Source organism: Panthera leo, chromosome F2 (genome assembly GCF_018350215.1).
Source record: "Panthera leo isolate Ple1 chromosome F2, P.leo_Ple1_pat1.1, whole genome shotgun sequence".
In the NCBI taxonomy this organism is placed as follows: Eukaryota; Metazoa; Chordata; class Mammalia; order Carnivora; family Felidae; genus Panthera; species Panthera leo.
In genome coordinates this window covers 39,136,775-39,152,471 of record NC_056695.1, presented here as the reverse complement: position 1 = coordinate 39,152,471, position 15,697 = coordinate 39,136,775, and the positions used below count along the sequence as shown (strand labels likewise).

General features: G+C 40.7%; 1 protein-coding gene across 6 annotated transcripts in view; it reads left to right on the top strand.

Annotated features, from left to right (window-relative positions):
* The window catches only part of RUNX1T1 (RUNX1 partner transcriptional co-repressor 1), a 154,531-nt gene that overhangs the window by 13,549 nt on the left and 125,285 nt on the right, over nt 1-15,697 (top strand). For 4 of the 6 annotated variants that reach the window (XM_042923327.1, XM_042923328.1, XM_042923319.1 and 1 more), the window contains exon 2: nt 12,725-12,897. The exons of 1 other annotated variant lie outside the window; for it this stretch is intronic. In XM_042923327.1, coding sequence (XP_042779261.1) covers nt 12,810-12,897 — 88 coding nt within the window. In that variant the 5' untranslated portion in view covers nt 12,725-12,809. Of the gene's footprint in view, nt 1-6,507; nt 6,618-12,724; nt 12,898-15,697 lie in introns of those variants that run through there. One more of the 6 variants, XM_042923320.1, reaches the window with a different exon arrangement.

Sequence of the window (15,697 nt, the reverse complement as noted above, 5' to 3'; positions counted from 1 at the left end):
AAACCATTTTTGGAGAGAATTTGGTAAGTAACATCTTCCTTAAATGAACAAGGGCACATTATCATTTGGTTAGGAATCAGTTCTTAACTAAGACTGAAGTTACCCTATTTGTATTGTCTGAAGAAACAGTCTGCTATTGGTTTTAAATGCCCAGTTATTACCAATAACACTTTGATTTCATGCTGTAGTTTTTCAACAGTTTAGGCATTATTAGAAGTTTAAGCCTAATTTGTGAAATTGTCAATGAGGGAACTGGGCTGGATTTCTTTGGAACTTAGGAGCTATGGCATTCCCGTACTTACGATTTGATGAAGGAGAGCACTTTGTCATCATCCAGGATGGCAGTAGAAACTTCTGCTGCTTACTAGGAATATCTGCAATTGGCAGGACTTGGAAGTTTGTTAGCAATGGAAGCCACGCGAATTACTTTCGCTTCACTGGTTGTAGAAGACTTTTGTGTTGGCATTTGGAGTTCAGTGGGAGGCCAAATTGAAGTGATTTTGCTTTTCTTCTTTTGGCCACCAAGGAGAATGCCTTAAAAGTATGAGCTCTTGGTTGGTACCTCACTTGACTGGATTGGTCATTGCATCAGAGAAATAATAGAGAAAATGTCATGAGATGTCATGGCAGTTTGTCTAAAGAAGCGCGAGAGCTAGGTGGCCGCTAATCATAGGAGAGGAAACAGTGCGAGCGCAGCGATGGGCTAGAGGTGGTCGGTAGAACACGGGGAGGGAAAACTAGCTGTCTGATGCTATTATGAAGAGTATTTGAGAAGCCTTTGCCACCAGACCTTGTGGGGAGTGCCCCTGTGCCACTCAGGTAGGGGATCGGAGAGATCTTAGGAAAGAAGGTAGGTCGTGGGACCTGCAAATGCTGGGGTACAGTTGTGGTGCCAGGGAACCAGCACAGCAGAGTCGCAGAGAGCATTGCAGATGCACATCCGGTTGGGCAGACCGAGTACCAGCACCTGGAAGGTCATCCCCCAGTGGATGCTGCACGTGTGGTGCAAGTTGCACCTCAAATGCAAAGTCTTAGAAAGTCGGTTGGTCCGTGTGGTTAAAACGAGATGTACTGTGCCCCGTTCCCTAACCTCAGGATCTAGGAAGATGTGAGCTGTAAGACAGGTCATGAAAGACTGCTAGTTTATTTCCTGAATCTATGCATATGTTATGTACACAGTGATGAGCAAACACAGCTGGGAAGAACAGCAGATGATATTGGGACTGGAAATGTGGTGTTTATCAGACTGACATAGTAATCCTTGTTTCCCGTGAAAGTGTTCTTTTTAAGTGACGGTTAGGATTCTGTAACTTTTACCATGTGTCAGACAAGTATTCTCGACTACCTTTTGCGTACCTGTCACACATTCTCATTCTCATCTCTAGCTGGGTTTATTTAGAAATGAGGATTTGGCCAAATGTGGGTTTGACCTCTGATGGGAAGCAAACATGGACCATAAATTCTCATCCTTTTATTGAATAAGGATAGGTAGGTCCATTCAGGTCTAAATGGAACATAGATGTGATCAGTCTCCATCGACTTGTCCAAAAGTGAGCCTGGATTTGGCTAGAGGCAGTAGGTATAAAATATCAGAGGACAATATAAATGAAAGAGCAGTAAAATGAGCAACCCATTAAACCTAATTCTCCTATTTTTTAAAAAAACTGTTTATTTATTTTGAGAGAGAGAGGTTTCATGAGTGGGGGAGGGACAGAGAGAGAGAGAGAGAAAGAGAGAGAGAGAGAGGGAAAGAGAGAATCCCGAGCAGGCTCCATGCTGTCAGCGCAGAGCCTGACTCGGGGCTTGATCTCACGAATCCTGAGATCATGACTTAGGCTGAAATCAAGGGTGGGACGCTCAACTGACTGAGCCCAGGGGCTCCCAAATTTTCCTATTTTTAAAGAAACACATAGGCTCTTTGGGGAGTCCTAGTAATGACCCCTTTTAGATTATCTGAAAGAAAATTAAAAATTCACTCTGGCTTGTCAGTTGGGAGTAATAAATTGCTAAATATTTAATGAATGCCTGCTATGTGCAAAACGAGGTGGTAGGTATCCATGAGTGGGTATCCATGAGTGGGTATACATGAAACTCAGTGCGTGCTCACGTCCCACTGAAGATAGACCCACTCAGGTCAAAGAAAACTGCTACCTAAGTTGGTGAGCCTTTGTGACTTAACCGATTAAATGCACCAGTAAATTAGACTATTTTTGGGGGGGGGGGGCGAGTTGGAATTTCACCTTGTCTTAAAACAGGATTTATCAAAGTGAAGTCATCACAATGGGATTCTGAGCAGTTACAAAGTAGGGATGTGGAGTACAGAAACCCAGATGTGGGAGAGGCTTTCGGAGGACTAACGGGGTGGGGTAAGTGGGGCTGGAGAGAGAATAAATTAAAGAACGTGGCTGTGTCAAAAAGGACCCATGGGTGATGATTGGGAAATAAACAGATCATAAATGTCTTGGGTGTGAAGCATTTTGATTTAAGCTTTATCTTCCGAGCAAGCCAGAAGTTTTTAAAACTGTGTCCTCGGGGTGGGACGGGGCGCGAAGGCTGCCCAGCCCGGGTTCAGACCCTTTTATTTGTCTTAGCACCGTGAAACCAGAAAGATTCTGCTTTTACAACAAATTGCTCTATATGTTAGATTTCTCTGGCTGGACTTCTTTTGGACAAAGGGCGCCATGGGGAAACAGATCTCACAAAAGCCAAAGTAAAAACAAAACAAAAAGTCGTGCTAGGTAAGGCGAAACCATGGACCCGGGTGAGGTCGCATTTCTCAAGAGCTGGTCTGACACTGACCAGTCGGACGGATCGGAGTGGAGGAATGACTGGAGGCGAACCAGCCAGGAAGCCGGTGGCAGCAACTCAGATTTTAGATGTTGTAGCAGGATGATCAGGATTGGGTCTGTAGGACACAAAGGAGGAGGCAGATGGATGAGGCATTGCAAAGGAATAATCATTAGAAGTTGGATATAGGGGTGAATTTAGAGAACTTGCATTATGTGTCCAGTGCATTTCTCTGGCCAGAATTTAGAATCACTCCGGTGGTTTAACGAGAAGCTTCTCTACTCCTCACAGACACCGAGTGTCATGTGACTCAGAGTCTCAGCCTCCAGAGAGAAGCCTCAGAGCCCAGGGGTGTATCCCTGCCCCAGGGATTCCTGTGGTCTAGTTCCTTGTGGAAAATGGTGACAGGGCTGTGAAGTGATAGGTGTTCCTTCCAGAGTGGCTGTCGCATGGAGGATGTTTATTGATCTCTCTGGGACTTGGCTCCCTTCTGTGCTTTGGCTTCGTGCATGAATTTTAATCCGTTCTGAGATCCCTTCCGTTTCGTAGGTACCTCTGGGCCATGCGGGGTTATAAGAAGTGGTGAGGTGGGTTGGGTCAGACTCTTAATTTTCTAGCACAGCAACCTACCTATTTGACATTTCTCGAACACCAAACTTGTATTTGCAGGATAATTTGTGAAACTTCATTCAACTGTAATGTTACATAGAGGAGAAAAGACAGGGAAACAGAGAGGAAGGAGTCAGGAAGAGGCCCTGAAAGAGCCGAAGCATGACTTTGTGGGGACACACTCCCTGGGAGGGGAAGTGAGAGTTACTTCAACCCTCGTTACTTGACAGTTATTTGAACCCACATTCATTCATTCAGTACCCCAGTCGTCTGTAGACCAAATAATTTCATGCGATAACATTTTCAGATACACTTTAAAAGAACAAAAACGTGTTAAAACTTTACTGAGTTACTAGAAACTTGTCTTTATGTGCTTTACGACCAGCAGATAGTAAACACAATACTATTATATGAAGGACCACAATTTTTTGTTTTAAAATAGAGGCCTCACATGGGAAAAGTAGAGGAATCCCTTTTGCATGTGAAAGGGCAGTATTGAATCCTTAAGATTAAGTTGCTTGCAAATCATCTTCCCTGTTTAAGGGATTTTAGTTATTGAAAGAAACAACGGGGAGCCTGGGTGGCTCAGTCGGTTGAACGTCCTACTTTGGCTCAGGTCATGATCTCATGGTTCATGGGTTCAAGCTCTTCATCGGGCTCTGTGCTGTCAGCACGGAGCCTACTTCAGATCCTCTGCCCCCCCCCCCCGTGCCCCTCCCCCGCTCACTCTCAAAAATAAACAAACATTTAAAAAAAGAGAGAAACAACAACAAAAATCTACCAATTTCAGCACTTTTAGGTCTGGGTTCATCAAGATAATGTTACTTCGGGGTCTTTCACCTTGTTTTGTCCAGAATCATTTAATTTGAAAATATACTGGTAGTTCTCTTTTTACTTTTTGAACTTTAACCAAATTTGTAGTTTGTGGTTTTGTTATAAAATCTCTCGGAGTGGAATTTTGTAAGACTTTTTTCCTCTGTTGTCAACTGTGCTTGATAAGAATTAATCACCGGCAGTCAGAAAAGGACTTCAGCATAAAAATCAATCTATAGTGCTTAAAAAAAATGAAACCAACTTACATGTGTTGATGTGGAATCATTCCTGAGATATATTGTGAAGTGGGAGAAGCCGGGAGCAGAACATTATGTGCCATATGCTACATTTGTCCAAAAGAATATGCATACACTTCTCCTTGCAGAGATATGTACCAGCATCTGACAACAGGAGTTGCTTTGGGGAAGAAAGTGGGGCCCAGGCATGGTGATTGAAAGGAGATTTTTTTGTTGTATGTCACCTTGGTCCTTTGAGCCTTTTTGCAAATCTTGTACGTGTTTCACTCACTGTAAAGTTAGAGATTGCAGCATCAGACCCGGATTGGCTGGTTCTGGTACTCTGTCCTTCTGGGGGAAAGTCATGCTTCTGTCTTCCCTGCCAAAAGGCAGTGGAGTGTGGAGGGGAAGCGGCCCAGCTTCCAAGTGCTGTCCTACTTGGTGAATCTCCTTCTACTCCCCCCTGTTCATCTGGAAATCATTCTCATCTGGATAATCATGGCATGACCTCATAAGGTTGTCATGAGAATTACATGAGGTGTTATGTATGGAGCATAACTGTTAATAAAGACTTGCTTATTCTTAGAACATGACTTGGCCTCTTTGGAACTGCCCATCACGATTCTCAAAACCCCCTGTAGGACCTTCTCTTCTCTCCACATGACCCTTCTCAGTCACCTTGCTTCAGCAAATCCTTAAAAGAACATCTAGCCCTATTTGATGTCTGGGGATATAGAGATGTTCAAGGCATACAACACTCTGATTTGCTAGACCTTTCTCACTTCAGCCTTCATTAAGACCCATTTTCCAGGGAAAACACTTTGTCATCTCCTAAGTCTCAAATGAAACCACTTTCGGAAGACTTCATGATATCTCTTCCTCAAACACTGGGTTTGTCACATCCAACTCTTTGCTACTGTCCGTCTGATTCAGACTTGTCTGCTGGTTGTTTGTAAGTCTGGGACAATTGGGGTACTATTTGATGCTTTGTTAAGTAAATTTTTTTTGAAAACTTATTTCTTGAACTCAAGTTACGTACTTGGTACCGTCCTGAAATAGTTCATTGCTAAGACCTAGAAATCTTTGATTTCAACCACATGTTGTTTCTCTCCCAGTTTCTATCTCGGTCCCCTTTCATTGTGTTCTCTTATCATAGAATGTACAATTTATTGCTGCTGTATTTTGGCTTGTAAGTTTCTGCAACCAAAAAAACAATACAACCCCATCAGCTCTAGTCAAACTGCACTTGCATATTCATATGTGCACATCTTAACCCATTTTATTTTATTTTGTTTTTTTTATTTATTTATTTATTTATTTATTTATTTATTTATTTATTTATTTATTTATTTTTACCCTGAAGTTCACAAGTGTGCTTTCTGTAAAGGGTGAACTCCCTGAATTGTAAGGAAAATGCTGTGTGTAGGGATGCATTTGTGAGCTGAAACTGTCCCTTTGGTCAGGGACACAACAGGGCTAAAAACCATGTTAGTGGCTCCCAGCTTCTCTGCTCCCAGATGCCCCCCACATTATCGCTTTCTCTCCTTTGGCTGCCCAGGGCTGCTGTTTTCTGGGCAGATTCACGGGCTGAGGACTTTCCCCCTGAGTAACCCACCCTGGCCGCCTACCCCCCCCCCCCCATCTTATCTTTTCTGACGTTGTACGGGATCCCAACTGCTCTGCTGCTCGATGAACTAGACTTACAACTAGGGAGGGTACTGGATAGGATAACAGGTCCATCTCCCCCCAAGATTCTGGGACTCAGAATGCGGAAGCGAGTGAAAATACCACTTTTTCCTTCCAGGTAACGTTTTCACTTGAAGACATCATTTCAGAAGAGCAGCCTTCTGTTCCTTCACGCAGGTGGCCAAGCAATTTCAGGCAGATATGCTTGCATGGTGGTGGGAGGGGACTGGAGGTCTTCACAGAATGAGGTTCACATACCATCTTACTGAGTCCTCACCTGGGAATGAACTCATTTCCTAAATCACTCCTAGAGGCTTTTACCCGTGCCCCAGGTCACCCCGCATGTGTGCTGGGGCAACGTCGGAACCTAGGTTTTCTGATTTCCGCACTGCTCTGTTCTAGGACTCACTGTCACTCTCCTCAAGTCTTCAAATCCTACCACCTAGGAGTTTTCCCCATGAACAGGGCCAGCCATCCAGACTGCAGGTGGGAAAGATACTAAAGTTCAAATGGAAAATTATCAAGATTTAGGACTGCTCTTAGAAAAGTTACTGTTTAGAGTGTAACAAATACCACTGTTTTGTGAGTTTCTGAGGTGGGGCGTGGGGAGGCAGGAAAGAGAGAGAAGGAGGGGAGGGAGATGTTAGCTGATGGGGAACAGCAGGAAGCAGATCACGTTTGCAGCCGGACTCTTGTAGATCTCCTTTTCGATGTGTGTGACCATCTACCCTGAGTGCAGATACTTTTCAGAGTTCTGTTTTTCTTTCACGTGAAAGTTGCCAGCATGGAACAGATGCCTTTATTTGTGGAAACCAGTCTTTGGAAGTAATTGGTTCTCTCTCCTTTTATCCCCCAGAGATGATCTTCCACAGATGAAATTAGATGGGTAAAAAAAAAAATTTTTAATCAAAAATATTAGTTTGTGGTTATTTTTTATTTTTCACTGTAAAATGTTTTAGGACCTGCGGTTTAATTCCACATTTTTTGGAACTGTTGACTGATCATAAATATTTTTATCACTATTCGTACAGTAGTGACTTTCAGAAAGGAAAACTTATGGTCGAACTAGATCATTTTTGAGTAGTGACCTAATGCTTTTATTTTAATGCTTGAAACCATCGTATTAAAATAGGTAACACCAGCTTTCTACTATCAAATGATGGGATCTGAGCACATGAGATAAAACAGTGCTTGCACTAGGGAGGCCAACATAGGCACTTTCTAGTATTCTCTCTCACCTTCGTATCATCCTGGTAAGTTAGATATTACTATCCCACTTTAGAGATTTACATCTGAAGCTTGGAGAGGTTAAGTGACACGTTCAAGGTCAAATAGCGGATAAGTGTAAAAGCTGGGAGTCCAGGCCACCAGAGCACGCATGCAATGGGCTTCAAAGTGGTCAGCGTGTGTAGGCCACAGTCATTTTAGGATATTTTGTTTTATTGAAAATGAAATTAGATCTGTAACACAGGAGATATTTGAGAGCTTCCTGGTATTTAAAATTGCCTTGTTCGTTAACTTGTGGGTCATCCTACATTGTCGATTTGACTAAAAATAATCATAGCTGGGGTGCCTGGGTGGCTCAGCCGGTTAAGCGGCCAACTTCAGCTCAGGTCACGATGTCGCAGTTTGTGAGTTCGAGCCCCGAGTCAGGCTCTGTGCTGACAGCTTGGAGCCTAGAACCTGCTTTGGATTCTGTATCTCCCTCTCTCTCTGCCACTCCCCCTCTCATACTCTGCATCTGTCTCTCAAAGTAAGTAAAAGTTAAAAAAAAATAAAATAAAAAATAAATCATAGCTTAGTCTCCTGCCTTCTGGTTAATACATGTTGTAAAATAATATTTGAAGGATTTAAAAATAATCCTTTATCACAATATAAGAAAAAGGGCTTGAAGATAGACGAGATAGTATTTGATCATCATTTATTCCTTTGCTCACTCAGCCGATGCTGAGTGAACACTTTCTGTGAGCCAGGCACTGTGCTAGGCGCTGGGTATGAAGACTGGAGTAAATACAGCCCCCTTCCCTCGTGGCCCTTGCGATAGAATGAGTAAAGTCCATCAGGGTGGGTTTGAAGGCATAAAGAGAGAGAATAAGGTGAGATCTCTTTCTAGTAGCAGGAAACTCAGTTGGTAAACACAGTTGGGAGCTAAGTCTATGTGTAAAAACTGCTAGAGTGCATTTACTCCTAGAGCTTGTATGGACTTAGGCTGAAGTTCTTAATCATGGTGTCCTACTGCTCTCAGTGTGTGGCCTCACAGCCCAGGATGCCCTGGGTGATTCCCATCTAGGCCTATGTACGTGCAGTACTGGTGGGAATGGGCTCAGGTGAACGATGGCAGGCAAAGGTTGCCCAGCCAATATGGATCATAAATGCGCTTACGGTTAAAGGAGAGAAGGTGATCATAGGTCCAGGAGTGGTCAGGGAAAGGTTGATGAAGGCCACAGGAATTGAATTGGGCTTTATAGCATTTCACTAGGGGGATTTCATTTGTTTCATTCTTTTTATTTGGGCTACTGCTATGTGCCAAGTACAGTTTTAAGTATGGGAGAAAGAGCAATGAGCAAAACACACAAGACCACCGCTTTCCGAGAGCTTATAGTTTGGAATGGGGGAGGGAGACAAGTAATAAAGATGTTAATAAAATTATTCCACATAGTGTTAAATGCAATGATGGCAACTAAAAATCAGGGTCGGAGAGGATAATGAGGGTGCTGGTGGTATTGTTGAGACTTTATTTTGGGTGGTTGGAAAATCATCTCTGAGAAGGTTGTACTTGAATGAAACCTTAGTCTTTGAAGGAGCCGGGCATATGCAACAATCTCTGGAATGAGGCCTGAGGTCGATGGACAAAGCCATAAAGATGAGACAATGGATTATATGGGGGGGGGGGTTACCCCACAAAGAGCTCCACCCTTACAGGGCATGGTCGGAACAGGGGCTGAAAGGTGTAGGGTTAGTGCCAAATTATGGAGGGTCTTGAGTAGCAGAATGGCACAAGACTAAGGACTATGTTTTTCTACATGTGTCTCAGGGGATGAGTAGTTAGGACAGAGGAGGAGAATCTGCATGAGTTTGTCATGGAAGCTTAAGGAAAGCTGGTGCTGTGATGAACGACACTCAAATAACATAATGTCCCAATCACTTCCTGTTGGACACTGAGCGTCGTCCTGAAGTGCAGCATGCACGGTCCTTGGTTGACCACTTCAGATTAGGGGGTTATAGGAGGATTTGTCCTGCAAATGAGATCATGGAGGCTTTGACAAAGGTAAGCTCCCATCCAGTGTCAGGGACTGTACTTATTAAGGTGATAATTAAGTCAGATATGATAGAACAGGTTCCTTTTGTGATAATTCCCCTTGGAATACAAAACTAATGGTGTTTTTATTAATGCGAACGGACGGTCTTTATTATTATAAAATCTTTTTATGAAAGGAAAGAGAAAAGTTAAGGTCTGACTCAAGCCAGGTTGATAGAGAAGTGTGTTTAAAAAGGTTCATTTATGGAATAACTATACGCATATTATTTACTAAAGGAAAAATTACCCCAAACGTTGATATAATTCTCTAGAGAAATGTATTTAGGCAGTGAAGGGATTCCTGGCAGTGACTGAGAAGCACCGTAATGGAGAACTGCACTTGGTCTCTTTTGAGGTTGATTCTGATGTGTTGTAGTCTTTACATCCTATTAAATTTTTGAAAGATAAACTGATACAAGAATGATTTGCCAAGGCTAGCAACTCTTCCTTTTAAAACCTTGGCTCGGTGTACACGCCGAAGGGATGGGGGAGTAAGATAAAAGCATTATAAATATGAGGTTAACTGAATTCAAATAGAAGGTTCTCTCAAGTTATTGCATTCCTTAGAAAATAAATACAATGCGCATATGGTTAAGATTGATCAAAAAAGTATTCTGTATGCCAGTGATTACATTCCCATCTGTGATTAAGGTTTTCTGTCTGCATCTGGTTTTCGCATTATATTTCTGTAACAAGAATCCTTTATATAGCAGAGTTCACTTTCTGTATTTTCTATTAGCTCCAGCTTGAACTACTGCACGGATCGTAGATTTACACATGTGGTTTTCATTACTTCATACCATTGAGAAAAAGTAATATTTGTTTGGGAATGTATGTTTTCCACAATTTCCATGGTAATACAACATGTTGAGCCTTTTTAATAACACTCTTGTAGAACTACAAATTGTTTGAGGCATTCTACTCTTGGTGGAGCTTAGCTTTTAAACTTTTCTCAGTGTATGTTCCCCTCATAATGATGTATAACAAATTTGAAAGCTGAGGATCTGAACAAAGCAACGGTTAAAGATAAAGAAATTTTCCTCTGATTCGCAGGTGATACAGTCTTTAGTGTGGCATATGTATCACAGATATCTGGATGTATATTTCATCATGTTCAGTGCCATTACTTATATTATTATTTCATTTTGGAAGACCATTTAATGTGTTGGATGCATAAAGCATGAACATAATATTCCAAAGTCATTATTTTTAAAAATTTAAACATTAGCTTTTTAAAAAAAATTATTCTGTTGATTTGGATACAGTGTTTCATATGGAAACTAGTTTAGTGGGGAAAATCCTCATGGGTAACTTTAGGTATACGCTGTATATTATTTGAATGTGTATTTCTATGCCATGTTAACATTTGAGAATTTATAAACATGCTGCACATTTAAAGTATTTTGTAACACTATCTTCCTGCCAACTTTCCTCCATTCACTTTAGAATACTCTGACTAAAATAGACACAAGCTAAAAAGTGACACAGTATATTCTACCTAGGGGAAGGGGAATCATTTGTGACTCAGAAATGATCTTTTAAAGAAAGTGTGTCCACACAGTAATCTTATGTGCCTCAACACTGAGATCTACAACACCATTTTTGTTAATAAACGTAGACATCACTATTTAGCAGTCACAAGAAGGAAGAAATAGACTCAGACTCCAGAGGGTTTATAGGTGCTTTGCCTCTTTCATTTGTCCAGTGGAGATTATGAACTATGGCCCACACAGGTACAATCCACTCTTATCAGTTCCTCTGATGACTTTAGTCAGTGTTTGCTGAAGCACAAAATGTTATAAAATATCAACATCATGATTGAATCTAAGAAAAGTGGCCATTTTCTTCTTTTCCCCCATAATGTTTGTTTAATCTCTATTTATAAAATATTCTTACCTTAGTATGGAAACATTGGAAATAGGATTGGGTAGAAACTTACCCATATCTCCATCTTCTAGGAACATTTATTTAACATCTAGATGTGTTTACTTCCAGTCTCCCCTCCTTGCACCCCATTCCACCCCCGGAATGGGACCGTTTACATATGCGTACATGTATTTATGTATTCCAGTCATTTTGTTATTGAAAATTTTGCTTTATGATTTGTTAGGTTGGGTAAGCTAAATGTTCCCAAGTATCGGCTGGGTGTTTTTACTGATCTTTGCTGAGTCTCCAGGCAATTTTCAACGAAGAAATACCTAATACTGTAATTTTCCTGAATGTTATTTAATTTTTACCATAAGGAATAAAAAACAACTGATTGCATGATAGAGTCATAATGTCACCTATCAAGGGTATTGATTGTTTTTAATGAAATCTGCTTGTTTATATACATCAGATTATATTCACCAGTTTTAATTACTAGGGAGTACTTTTGTTTCTTAAAAAAATAATAGCAATGGCCTTAGTAATACTTTTTGAGACTGCTTTTATAAATCTTTATTCCTTTGCATTTACTGAGTTCCTCCCTTTTGTGCATATGATTGTGCTTGAGTTATATAGTTCATAAATTATAAGAATTAAAGAGCGATACTTTTTTCTACACATAGTGGCTGTAGTAAGAATGGGCGAGTAATAGGCAGTCAATAAGTATTTGAGAATGGATGAATGAATGAATTCTAAAGCTGCCAAATCTAGCTGGAAAAATGAGAGAATTTTGATTACTTTAGAGAAAAAAAAGTAGTAGAAGTCGGTTGATTTGGTAAAGTGGTTCACCAATAATTGTTGTTACTAATATTTTAAAACTACACAGGTTACTTGTGATTATTATCAGTTGTTTAAAACTATTTGAGCAAATAATGGCAGTGTTTAAATTTCAGAGCAGTGAAACAACGTGGACACCACTTTGTTTTGAAATAGAATTTCATTTGCATGTACTATTCTATAAAATAAAATAAACACGTAATGTTTCAAAACATTTTCTAAAGAAACCATGATCAATGACAAATTATTTAATATTTTATTGAACAAGGTAAAAATCTAACACATTGTTTTAAGGTATTGATGTACATATGTTTTAAACCAGTCAAAGGAAGAGGAGTTGCCAGGTTGAGAAGGCATCCAGCTTTGAGTCAGATGACTGGAGTTTTAAGAGTCTCTTAGAGCATGTCATTACAGGAACTGAGAAAATGGAACTTTTTTTTGGACACTTCTAAAATTTAGAAGAGCTTGTATCTGTTTCTTAATACGAACAAAACAAAACTGGTGTGTAGTATTATCGTTTAAGTGGACGGGTGTGATACTTCAGACTGGTTGTGATATATGCGTTTTTTTTCCCCTTTGTTGTCGTCAATAGAAAAGATTGATCTCTGGGCTGGTGAACATAATATCTGTCCCAGTCCGAAAAGGAGAGAGGAAATTAGCAGAGCGATTGGTGGAGAATGATATCTGTCAAAAGAAACACTTGGAGAGCACTGAGTTTAGTAATAGGTGACTGCCGGAAAAAAGGGAACTTTGAATATTGTCAAGGTAAGGAACAGACAAATATTTTGATTTTGCCATTTACTTACCAAAAAAAAAAAAAAAAAAAAAAAAAAGAAAGAAAAAAATCACTCTTATATTTTCCCTATAAATTATAATTGTGAAGGTTTGTTTTTTTCTTCTTCTTTCCTCTGGTGCCTGTTAATAAAGAATTTGTGTTATATATTTAAAAAAAAATTGTTTTTCACGTCTTTGGGTATGGGATTGGGCGGGGATCAATCAGCCTGGCTGTGGGAACCTTTGTTTGATAGCTTTGGGTCTGAAGATCTCAAATGATCAAGTACCAAATTTTTTTCCCACCCTCTCCTTGTTGCAGTGCCTCTTGCCATGTTTCATAATACATCTGTTATAAGCTGAGCAATACTTGGAGTTAAAGAGTAAAAGCTATGCCATGATTTCTGTGTTTATTGTAACTTGAGATGGTGTTTTTCTAAAACAGTTTGTTGACTAAAGAGGGAAAAAAGTGCTTTCAATTTATTATTTCTTCTCATTGATCTGGATTTTTTTTTTTTTAACTTTTAGGTGAATGTTACTTCCTAAGCAGAATTCATCTTCGTAGGCACATTAAAAAAAAAAAACAAAACAAAAAAATCTAACTTTAGGAAAACGGCAAATATAAACCGCGTATGTTACCATTTGGCAAGAGACCTCTTAAAGCCTGCAACATTTCAAAATGAAGGAGGACCCTGAATTATGGGTTCCAGAGAGTTGATGCCTCCTGTAGCCAGCTCAGTTTTAGGTTTAGTGGACTTGTGCAGAAGCACAGATGAATAAGGATGAGCCGTGCCAGGAAAAAGTTGAGAGTTAACACAAATGTCGTGTAATACTGGTTGGCACTCTAGTCATTGGGAAGGGAGTTTTGAAAGTCTTTGACTGCCTGCCTGACTACATGGAAAGAGGGGTAGCAAAATATTTACCATCTGTGGCCATGGTTCTGGAAACATCGCTGCTGGTGCCCACCCCACAGTATCTACTCTTGCAATTGCTACAAATACTTATTGGCTTGTTCTGTAAGTTTCCAAGAAGGCGTTGGCAAATGAGGCTGTTTGTGTTTTTGGAAGACCACAGAAAATGAAATAATTTTCCGTATAATTGCAGAATCCTTTGAGGTAGCCTAAATTGTGATTTCGTTTCTACTAAAACTAGTAGTTTTCTACTTTCGTTCCCCCTTCTTCATCTCATGATGATGTCTTCCAATAGTGAGAGAGAAGGCAAGGAATTCAGCTTTATTAAGTAGTTGAGACATCTCTCACCTCTGTTTCTACCTTCTTACCTCATGTACTATTGTTACTAAAAGTTAATTTTTTGAGAACTCGCATCTTGGTTGACTAGACTTCTCAAGTCCAAAACTAGAAAGATGTCAATATCTTAAAGGAAACTGATAATAATAATAATAATAATAATAATAATAGTAACAACAGCAACAACAGCAGCAGCAGCAACAGCAACAACCACTGCTTAAGAATGTGTTTCTTTTCATCTGCTATCAGCAGAAAGCACTTGTTTTAAAAGAGAATATAGCTCTGCTTTTTGCCTTGTATATCTCTATGGGGGCTCTTAATAATATGACAAAATAATCTGAGATCCAGATTACCAATGGAAAAGGCTATTGGATTTAAACCCTTGAGCATATGTGGCAGATCCATAGCGTCTTGGTCTTTACCCACCCCCATCGCATTACACTCTTACTCTCCTCTGGGCATGCGGGCTCTGTTTGTGGCCTGCTGGCAGTGAACCATTGCAGCATGGAAGATCCATATTGAAAGCAAAAGTGCACGACAAAGACACACATTTAAAAATGACTTATGTACGTTGTTTGTTATACTATGCAAATCCTGGATGGATAGCATCAGGTAGCAAACACCATGCTGAGTTCTTTCTTTCCTATATGTGTGCGTGGGCAAACATCCTTAAAAATATGATGTGTGTACACATGCACGCGCACACACACACACCCGCACACAATGTTTATATATACAATATTGTGTTGGCCGATTTTATAGCTGTTGGGATATCCGTTGGGTTTTCTTTCTTTATCATGTGGCATTGAAAATTTTACTCCTAGTTATTTCTTCCTTTTTGTAAAGGTAATGGGTGTGTAGAAACACTGGGTTCAGACTCAAGTTGACTCAAGAAGTAGAGAAGAACAGAAATTATATGCTTTAAATTTTTAAACACCTGGAATCCATTGGGTTCCTGGGGTTGTAATTTGGAGACAGGAAAAGAAAAGAACTATGTGAAGTGGAACAGTCGGGGCTCTAAGTGAGAACGGCCTGAGGTGGCGCCAGAGAGTCTGGTCTGGGTAGTGAGTTTGGTGGGGGGGGGGGGGGGGGGGAGGCAGTGGCAGGTTGTCACCAGGAGACCTGCTGCAGGGTGAGTGTGGGGGGGGGGGGATGTAGGGGGGACGGGAATGACGCTGAGCTGAGCGGACAGCCACCAGTTTAGGTAGAAGCTGGTAAAGGCAAACTACTGCTGTTTCCCCCATGTTTTGAAGCATGCCCAAAATAAGCATAAGGCTTGGTCCTCTAGAATGCGATGTGAAGCTAGACTCCTGTAATGTTTGCCTTTGTGAGGAGTGGGCGGATTTAGGACAGCTAGGGAGTGGTTGCCCTTAGAAGCCACGGAAGGAAAATACTAATACTAAGAAGGGTCCAGTGTTTGTCCTATTAAAAATAAAAACGATTTCCTGGCCGTCTAACGATGCAAGGGGGAGTAGCATGGGAGACAATTATGACAGAAGAAACTTCTGTTGCAGAGTGGTATCTGTGTTCATATCATGGGCGGCATG